This window comes from Octopus bimaculoides, chromosome 5 (assembly GCF_001194135.2).
Source record: "Octopus bimaculoides isolate UCB-OBI-ISO-001 chromosome 5, ASM119413v2, whole genome shotgun sequence".
Lineage (NCBI taxonomy): Eukaryota > Metazoa > Mollusca > Cephalopoda > Octopoda > Octopodidae > Octopus > Octopus bimaculoides.
In genome coordinates this window covers 22,936,448-22,947,420 of record NC_068985.1, presented here as the reverse complement: position 1 = coordinate 22,947,420, position 10,973 = coordinate 22,936,448, and the positions used below count along the sequence as shown (strand labels likewise).

General features: G+C 35.4%; 1 protein-coding gene across 1 annotated transcript in view; it reads right to left on the bottom strand.

Moving 5' to 3' along the window:
* Positions 1 to 648: 648 nt before the first annotated feature.
* Positions 649 to 10,973, bottom strand: part of LOC106874326 (uncharacterized) — a 13,901-nt gene continuing 3,576 nt past the window's right edge. The window contains exons 2-7 of the mRNA XM_014922015.2: positions 6,305 to 6,337; positions 5,132 to 5,167; positions 2,515 to 2,547; positions 2,091 to 2,129; positions 1,070 to 1,155; positions 649 to 688 (exon numbers count right to left, since the gene is read on the bottom strand). Of these exons, the coding sequence (XP_014777501.1) occupies positions 649 to 688; positions 1,070 to 1,155; positions 2,091 to 2,129; positions 2,515 to 2,547; positions 5,132 to 5,167; positions 6,305 to 6,337 (267 nt within the window). The remainder of the gene's footprint in view (positions 689 to 1,069; positions 1,156 to 2,090; positions 2,130 to 2,514; positions 2,548 to 5,131; positions 5,168 to 6,304; positions 6,338 to 10,973) is intronic.

The following is a 10,973-nucleotide window of genomic DNA, read 5'->3' as shown; positions in this document are numbered from 1 at the left end:
TGACTGAGGACTGGCGAACCAGATGGCTGCACCAGACCCCAATCTGATCTGGCAGAGTTTCTACAGCTGGATGCTCTTCCTAACGCCAACCACTCCAAGAGTGTAGTGAGTGCGTTTACGTGCCACCGGCACAAGGGCCAGTCAGGCAGTACTGGCAATGGCCATGCTCAAATGGTGTTTTTTATGTGGAGGAGCCAGTCCAGCAGCACTGGCAATGACCTCGCTTGAATATTTTTTCCTGTGCCACCAGCACAAGTGCCAGTAAGGCGACACTGGTAACAATCATGCTCGAATGACATGGAAGCCAGTCAGCTGCTCTGGCAACGATCATGCTCGGAATTTGCTCTTAGCGCTCCACTAGCACACACACACACACACACACACACACATATATATATATACACACACACAGATAGATAGATAGATAGATAGATAGATAGATAGATAGATAGATAGATAGATAGATAGATAGGCAGATATAGATGTATACAAATGTACGTGTGCATTTGTGTATATTGAACAACATTAGCCAGAATTACAAGGTGTTAAAAAAATCTTTGTAATTTGAAAAATTTATCTTCTTTCATTCAGCTACATTGCTGTGACATTGATGTACTTCAACAAATTGATGTACTTCATTGATGTACTTCAACAAATGTACTTCAACAAATACTTGTCAAAAGACAATCTAAAACAAAAATAAAAGGTAAACGCAAAAGAATTAAGAGTTCAAATTTCTCAGAAGAAATATCTGATGATTTGCCAATTGACAAGTCCCTTAAACCCTTGGGTGTTGTTGGGGTACTGCAGCCATGCAGCATATCTAGGGCAAGAAAGTCTGGTGGAGTTCATCCCTCTACAGGCTAAAATCATTGTTACTAGCTGAGTGGACTGGAGCAACATGAAATGAAGTGATTTGCTCAAGAACACAACGCATCACCCGGTCCAGGAATAGAAACCACAATCTTATGATTGTGAGTCTGACACCCTAACTACTAAACCATGCACCTGATGATTTTGTGAAATTTTCAAAGCTGCAAAAAGGCTGAGAATGTTTTGTCAATCTTACTTGATGTGGCTGTGGCCAAGAGGTTCATAAAAGGCAGCCCTTGCTAAGGTTACATTTTTTTCTTCAATGTCAGGTTCAGGTGTAGACTAAAACAAAATGAAAAGTTTATTATTTTTTTATTACACACACACACACATATAATAAGGTTGATAGTGTTAGCAGTTGGAATAACTGTCTGAGGGATAAGAAGATCTGTTTTACTACCAGTATAAATTACCTATGTTAACTCTGGGCATTCATATACAAGCATATTATGCTGATAGGATACAGGCAATAACATTTTTCTAGAAAAATATGGCGGCCCATTCTCCCTCTACATCGAAAATAACTGGAAGAGACCACTGGAAGAGACCACTGGAAGAGACCACTGGAAGGACCACAGAATGAACTTAATCCTCCAAACACACACCATCATAAAAAGCAAGAGACAACCCAAATCTATGAAAAGTCTCCTAACACAAGCCTGAATACGTTCAACAACAACACAGAAGCCATCAGTAAAAAAATGCGGAAGACCCAACTGTGGGATATGTAACAATTTAACTGAGGGATCAGAGTTCTCCTTCAAACAAGGACAATGTTTCACAGTGAAAAGCAGCTTCACATGTGCTTCAGAGAACCTGATGTATGCACTAACTTGCTCTGGGTGTCAAGAACAATACATAGGCCAAACAAAAACAGTCTACGTAAAAGGATGGCTCTGCACAGCTCCCAAGAAGTAGCAGAGTAACTCAAGGTCTGAGAGTTTCATGCATTGGCACTTATCAAACAATATATATCTATATACACATGCACATGAATACATACCAAACAGTATGACCTGATACTACTAAATACATTCTGTGTCTGCCACTTTATGTATTTGCTTATTTCAGTATTGTATCAGTAAAGTGATTTACTTCCATTTAAAAAGGTTGAATAGAAGTTTATATTTCATAAACTCTTGACAGAATTATTGAGTGTATACCAGTCTTAAAAGTATGTAAAACATTTATGTAAAGGGTTTAATATTTATTCTTACCAATGTGTTGGTATTTGGAGCAGGACCCCTTTTCATACACTGGAATGATAAGAAAAGAAATAAGCAATGAATTCTGGTCTCCAAAATCCAGAAATTATTTAATATATTGGATTGGCATCTAAGTTCCTGCCGTTTTTTTTTTAATTTGCTGTGTTTGTGCATGTCTATTTGTGTTTGTGTGAGCATGCATGTTACTTGTGTGCTGGTATGTTTCTAGTGATTATTTGCATGTGTAAGCTGTTTATATGTTTGTTATGGGCATATGTTTAAGTGTAGATCAATGTATATTTTTCTTTTATAAGTATATTTCTCTATTTGAATGTGTTACTGTAATTATGCATGGTTAAACAGTTATGTATTAGTGTGCATGTGAGCAATATGTATCAATGTGAGTGTTTATCTCATATTACAAAACTATACTCACTTCTGCTCTTTCTCTTCCTCTCAAATCTGCACACTACAAATAGACATTTAAGTCATAATTACAAAAATGAATAATTTGTGGTACGAATTTCTATTGTCTAAATTTTGTTGTTAATGGTAAATAAAAATAAACTATTTATGTATTTTGCTGGCTTTTACATGCAATTAATAAATAGTAATAAATACAAGATTTAACAAAATCAGCGAAATATTTAATAGCATCATTTACTGAATATAAATATTTATGCATGCATATTACACACACACACACACACACACACACACACACACACACACACATATTACACACAGGAACAAATGACACACTTGTGTGTATGCCCACTAATTAGTCAGTGTAACACAAAATTTGTTATGTATGAGATAAAGCTACTATCATATGACCCAAGCAAGGCAAGATAAATATTAATATATGTGAGTGTAATGGAAGGCCCTTTCAAGAGTAGATATCAATAACTGCGAGCTCACTTTTAAAATCCAAGTGAAATGTAACATCACAACATCAATGAGACACATATGGATATTGAAATAAAATATATGATATATAACAGTATATAAAGTTGGATATTTTGCTAGAGTCTTACCAAAACCTTGAGTAAACTGAAAATGAATTGAAACATAGACAGTCTCTAATTAAAAATATAGTCACAAAAGGATTTCAAAATACATACCATGTGATGTTTGATACTTTAAAATATAGTGAAGCAAAAATTAATTGAAACATATACTAAAGAATTCTATCACAATATTATAAATTTGTTTTGGCCTGTATAGCAAAGAAGCTTGCTTAATAACCATATAATTTTGGGTTTAGTCTCACTACACAGCACTTTGGGCAAGTCTCTGCTATTAAAGCCTAGGACAAAGTGATAGCAGACAAATATCCATCACTGAGAATGTTCAGAATCAAAATAAGATAAAAAATCATGTGATTTGGTAATCTCTGACCTAGAATATTAGAGAGTTGTTTTCTCACTTGAAGTGCACTAAATAACCAGCTGGAGGAAGCGTTCTCCTATGGTTGAAATTGCAGTATCATCTGTTCTTATAGAACACTTATATTAGGCAGCAATAAACATTACTTCTCAGCAGTATAATTACTGCTTTGGTTTCTATCAGAGATTTTCCTAACAAGCTAGATTGCTATAATAATGATAATAATAATAATAATAATAATAATAATAATAATTTCTTAAGTAACCAGAAGATGGATTTGGTATTAATCTTTATTTTGTACAACAGTTGTTTTACTCTTTTATTTGTTTTAGTCATTTGACTGTGGCCATACTGGAGCACTGCCTTTAGTTGAACAAATTGACCCCAGAACTTATTCTTTGTAAGCCTAGTACTTATTCCATCAGTCTCTTTTGCCGAACCACTAAGTTGCTGGGACATAAACATTCCAGCATTGGTTGTCAAGTGATGGTGGGAGATACAAACACAGACATATATGTATACATATATATATATATATATATATATATATACTATGTCTTACTGGCACTTGTGCCGGTGGCATGTGAACAAAACATTGGACTGACTCCTGTGCAGGTGGCACGTAAAAACACCATTTGAGTGTCGCCGTTGCCAGTACCACCGGACTGGCCCTCGTGCCGGTGGCATGTAAAAAGCATCCACTACACTCTCAGAGTGGTTGGTGTTAGGAAGGGCATCCAGCTGTAGAAACTCTGCCAGATAAAATTGGAGCCTGGTGCAGCTTTCTGGCTCACCAGTCCTCAGTCAAATCGTCCCACCCATGCCAGCATGGAAAGCTGACGTTAAATGATGATGATGATGATATGTATGTATGTATGTACGTATGTATGCATGTATGTATGTATGTATGTACGCATATATGTATGCATGTATGTATGTATGTACGCATATATGTATGCATGTATGTATGTATGTACGCATATATGTATGCATGTATGTATGTATGTATGTACGCATATATGTATGCATGTATGTATGTATGTACGTATGTATGTATGTATGTATGTATGTATGTGTGTATGTGTTTTTATGTTTGTGTTTGTCTCCCAACTGCTTGACAACCAGTGTTGGTTTGTTTACATATCCATAACTTATCAGTTCAGCCAAAGAGACCAATAAAATAAGTATCAAACTTAAAAAGAAATAAATAAATGAATAAATAGTTAGTAGGGTCAATTTAATTGACTAAACACTTCAAGGTAGTGCTCCAGCATGGCTGCACACCAATGCCAAAACAAGTAAAAAATAAAAATACAAAATGATTTCAAAATCTTTCATATAATGAAAGTTAAAGAAGTTATTTTAAATTCTCAAACGCAGGATAATGCTAATAATATAGCCTGAATAGGATAAGCTACCCCTATTTTGCTGAAATTTGAGAATTTAAAATAACTTCTTTAACTTTCTAAGGCATCTCAACGCTTCTAGTTTACGTTCATCGTAATTTGAATTCTTCCATATAATGTTTGGTACCTTAAAATACAGTGAAGCAAAAATTACTTAAATTTACTAAAGAAAACAAAATTAATATTATAAGTTGTTTCATGTTAAAAGAATAAACTTATTGTATGCTGTGCTCAGGTGCACTACATATTTCTTCTTACTCTTTTCTTATTGGAGTTGCGGGCCTCTTTCAAGCACTGCAATGACAAAAATTAAAGGAACAATGAGTTTTCGTAGTCAGAATAAATATATACATTAAATATTGGTTTCAAATTTTGGCACAAGGCCAGCAATTTTAGGGATGGTGAATAGTCAATTAATCAACCCCAGTGTTCAACTTGTACTCATTTTATCAATCCTGAAAGGATGGAAGCCAAAATTGACCTTGGCAGAATTTGAACTCAGAACGTAAAGATGGAAAAAATGCTGCTAAGCATTTCACCCAACATGCAAACAATTCTGCCAGTTAGCCAACTTATATACATTAGATATCAACAGTGTGTATGCTTGCGTGCATGCATTGGTTGTATATTTGTATTCATATATGCAAGAATACATTTTGTTTATGCATGTGCTTATGTTGTTATATATGTGTGTGTAGTCCTGAGTCTGACTTCAAACTGCATCCAATAGTGGGACTCTTGTTTGGGAGTTACCAGTGTTTTGATGAATGTGGAAGCACCTCTTAGTCACTACTGTTATCAGGTCAACTTTAACCCAGAGCAGAAGCATCTGTCAGGGTTACAGCTATTGGTTAATTAACATATTAGGGCCTAGCTACTTATGCCTGTGCAGACATGATCTGGCAGACACTGCAGAAAAAGTTTCATGGTTGAACAAAGGGGTAAGTGGTTGCAGCAATGCATTGTGGGGCACAGGGAACCAAATGAGGCAAAAGACATCTTGGTTATCCATTGCATCCAACTTCATCCCTAACTGTTTCGACCTGATCTTGTTACTGGATTAAAGATGGTTATGGACAAGAGAATGGAGCTGACATTATGCAATTCTTCTTCACTTTAAACCAAATCACTGCACAAGTCATCAGTCATCCCTGAGGATGACTAGATGGTCCATGTCACACTGGAAGATGAACATGACGATATATATGTGTGCGTGGTTACATGTATGTGTCCACTTGTATTTGTACATATAAGTGCATGCGTGTAATTTGTTTTTTAGTCTGGAGGTGCGAGTGCTTGCTTGTACTTGTTTGTTTGTATGTTGCATGTGCATCATAAGATTAAGTGTGAATATCTGCATGTGTGTGTGTGTGTGTGTGTGTGTGTGGATGAGTGCCTGCAAGAGATAAAGGAATATAACTCAACACTTACTTTTGCTTTTTCCCTTCCTCTCAAATGTGCACACTAAAAAATAAAAAATAAATATGTTTAATTACAAATATTCAAATATTTATTCAATGTATTACATGTCACCTACATTCTGTATACCATTTTATTAGCTATTTTCTCCAAGCACAAACACAGACACAAGACACATGTATACATGTTTATGTATATAAATTGCCAATATATGTACAAATATATATGTCATGCCAACATGGAAAGCAGATGTTAAACGATGGTGAAAATGATGATGATTATGGTGATATATATATATATATATATATATATATATATATATATATATATATAACAAAACAAAAATGGACTATTACAGTTCAGTGTGACACATGCTATGGAAGTAAGTTATCTATTGATTACATGTATATTGTATTATAATATAACACCCTGTCTCATTGTCAGATACACAACTAGCCAACTGTATAGTGGATGCTAATGATCTAATAATCACGATCTACATGGTCCCTATAAAGTATTGTGTGTGTGTGTGTGAGTGTGTCTGTGTGTGTGTATTAATGTATGTTTTATGTTCAATTGTAATAAAAACAACTTTTAATTAATCTAATTGGTTACTCTATACTTTTGTAGAGTACAAATTTATTATTCATTTAATGATGGCTAAGCTGGCCGAAACTTCAAAGTCACTGTCAACAATGTTCTTCTTGTATAACAGTCTAGGCAGCAATGACACATCTGCCAACAACAGCAGCAATAGCAACAGCAATGGCAGTGGTAATGGTGGAGGCAGCAGCAGTGCATCAAGAACAGAGAGAACAGTACCAACAGTTACAGTGGCAGCAGAATGGCTGGAGGACAAACACAGACACAAAGACATACACACACATACACGTATGTACAAATCCAATCCTAAGGCTATAGTAGATGACACTTTCTAAGGTGCCATGCTGTGGGACTGAACCTGGAATTATGTGGTTAAGAAGCAAACTTCTTACTACACAGCTATGACTGTGCCTATCAGTTAATTAACAAATAACTGTAGACTGAGTGTTATTACTGCATATGTATGTTGCTGTTGTTTGGTTGTAAGTACTTTTGAATTTAAGATCCTTCATCAGATGCAAGGTGCATGCAGCCATGTAATTACAGAAACATTACTTAATAGCACACCCAGCCACAAGCGGACTACACTTATTTACTAACTGAGGTTATTTTATTTTAACTAAACATCTAATAAATCAACCTGTCTATTTACCTTTCTCTGTAGTTATTGATGTTGCTGTATCTGGGAGGGTCGTTATATCAGTAATAAGCACATGCACTGGAGTGTGTTTGGTTTTGGCATAAAAAGTTACAATAAAAATCTATTCTAACAGTCCAAATCAAGAATCTTGCAAATCAAATACAAAAAAGGAAACACATTGATCTGAACTTTCCTCTATCTGCTTATCTATCCAACACCTATTCATCTAACCACAACTCCACTTAACTACCTATCTATCTATCAATGTATCTATTGATCTGAAGGCAATGAGCTGGTTGAAGCATTAGCATGCCAGGCAAAATGCTTGGCAGTATTCTATCTGTGTTTAATGTTCTGAGCTCAGATTCCACTGAGGTTGACTTTGCCTTTCATCTCTTCAAGATTGATAAAATTAGTACCAGCTGAACACTAGGGTTGATGTAATCAATTTAGCTCCCACTTAGAAATTGCTGACCTTGTACTACAAACATTTAAAACCAATATATCTATGAATCTGTTGATATATCTACCAGTCAATACATCTATCTACTCTATCAACACAGTCATGTATTAAAACCTCTGACAACAAAACATATATTTCTATTGTCTAACACTCTATTCTGATATACAACATTTAATGACATGTAACCACAAAGATGACATATCCATAGAATAATCCTTTCATTATTGAAGATACAATTTGAATTATTCAATGTGAAAATTAAATTGGTAAATAATTACTAAGGTTATTATTATGTAAATACTGCCATTATGTCTTTAACAAAATGGAAAAATAAACTGAAGAAAAAAAAAAAAAATTCTTTTTTGAAATACTGTAATTATTATAATGAAATGTCACTATTGAAAGATTGGAACTATTTGATAGTAAAAGTATTTAAATGCTATTTACATTCTGCAACTATTTTTATTATCTTTCATGCTGGTTTGCTTTTCATGGGTTGATTTTACAACAGATACGTTCTTATAGACTACACCAGAAAATTTTAAAGGGCACATTTGAATTTTCTTAGTGTTTGGAAAAATACATGAACTTTTCCAATGCATTTTAGATAGCAATTATAATAAATCCATCTAAGCATGTTTTTCTCTATACATCCTAATGCTGAAAAACAGAACAGTACACATGTACAGGAGACTTTGTTATCCAGGATTTCAAAGCTCATAATTAGTGATTCATACTGTACACAAGTGTCTACTAATTACAGTTAAATACACTGTCTGTCTGTCTGTCTGTCTCTGTGTGTGTGTGTGTGTGTGCATGTTTATATATATATATATATATATATATATATATATATATATACATACACATATCTATAAATACACACACAGAGAGTTATAGATAACTAGATACATGTAGATAAATAAATACAAACATACCCACCCGTGCAGACCACAGACTGATCAGCTCAAAGCTAGGATAGAAAACACTTGCCCATGATGCAGATATGCATATATATATATATATATATATTTACACATGTGTATACGACAGCCTTCTTTCCCCTTTTTGGGGAAAAGCAGTGCTGTGTCTAAATAGACTTGCTTTGTCACCACTGGAGGACATGGGCAGCACAGCTACTCACAGGTTCTATGCTGGAATGGCCATCACCCAATGGTCACCGACTGTAGAGATCAAGCAAGAGACTTCCAGTAATTTCCTTTACCTGTCCCTGTCGCTTTCACTCTCTTGCCAGAAGACTTTTTGATTTTTACAAGCTGAAGCTGTGCTGTATTGAATGAATAAATGTAAGTTGTTAGAAAACCCACACATATGATTTGATTTATGTGTTGAAGGCTTGTGTAGAACCAGCTACATGATGCCACATGTTATTGAGGCTACCATTCTCTCTGGATGTAGAAAAGCAGAGAATATCTTCATACCCTAGATTCCTCTCATTCCATTGGGAGCAGAAATTACTTTTTCATTCAGAAGGGTGCAATTTCCTATTTGTATCAGCTTCGCAATGTCTATCAATAAACCCAGGGTTAAACATTATTTGTGGTAGGACTTCACTTGGAACAGTTGTGCTTCTCACATGGGCAATTATATGTTGGCTGTTCTAGTGTGAGAAGCAAAAAAGACCTATTTGCATTTGTTCCACAAGGGAAAACAAATAATATTGTATATCAAAAGGTTTTGTAGGAATTACTACATCCTGTGATGTGCTCCAGTATCCACCGCTCTTTGTGAATTGTGAAGATGGGTACCGTTCTGGCATAATACCAACAAACCCGAAGACTGCACCAACAAGGCAGTTTCTTGCACAGATTTCAGTATCAAAGCATATTCTCCAATTACTCCCACCAACCACACAGTAAGTCATTACATCTTATTTTTTCAAGTAATTCATTACTACATATTCTCATGTGACTGCATAGGCTCAGTTTATGTTTCTTATTCTACAACCACACCAGCAATCCAATGTCAATTCTTTGCCTTCTGCAACACTTCAACAGTTCACTTCCCCGTTGCTGTCTCCCATTGCAGCCCCCTTCCGGAATGTACTCATTTACGTATAATATCTCCATTACATCTACATTCATTCAACTATCAACACACAATGGGTCATGTTAGATGCAATGCCAACTGCTGCAAAGGAGAGTATATCCACTGACAGCTTTTCAGTGCATTCAAAAGTCACATAACCCCTCCCAATTTTCCATGACAGGTTAAGCCTGAAATCCTCCAAATAGATGCTTGACATGTTGCTTAGTCAAATTAGCCCGTCATTTACTTCATAAATGTTTTGTCGTCAATACTGCATTTTCCTGTATCACATGTTTCAACATAACTGTAATATATTATATATGCCATTTTAATCCCAAGAAATGTTGGGTATCTCTGCTAGTATATATAATATATATATATATATATACATACATAAGAAAATTGTATCGATGCAACATATCAGCTACTAGGAAAGACATAAAGAATTAAAACTCTTCTCCCTGGAACGAAGGCAGGAGAGATATGCAGTGATATACATCTGGAAAATCCTAGAAGGCCTTGTACCAAACTTTGGCATTGAAAGTTACACAAACTGCAGAATGGGGCACCACTGCATAGTGCCAAAGATCCCAGCAACGCCATCAAAATACAGGACCAGATACTGCAACAGCTTGGGCTTCAAGGGCCCACAGCTCTTTAATATCCTTCCAAAATGCCTGAGAGACCAGCATGGTGTGGATGCAAGTGTCTTTAAAATAAAACTGGATCTCTTCCTGACAAGGGTTCCAGATGAGCCTACCTTATGGCAGGAAATACAGATGAGGGTAGCAGCATCAAACTCCCTCATTGACCAAATGCCACATATCGGAGGAAGTTTCAAATAATGATGTAGCTCAGTCAAATGTGGTGCTCCAGCATGACCACAGCTTTGAAGCTGAAGCATTTTTAAATAGCTTAAATAGTTT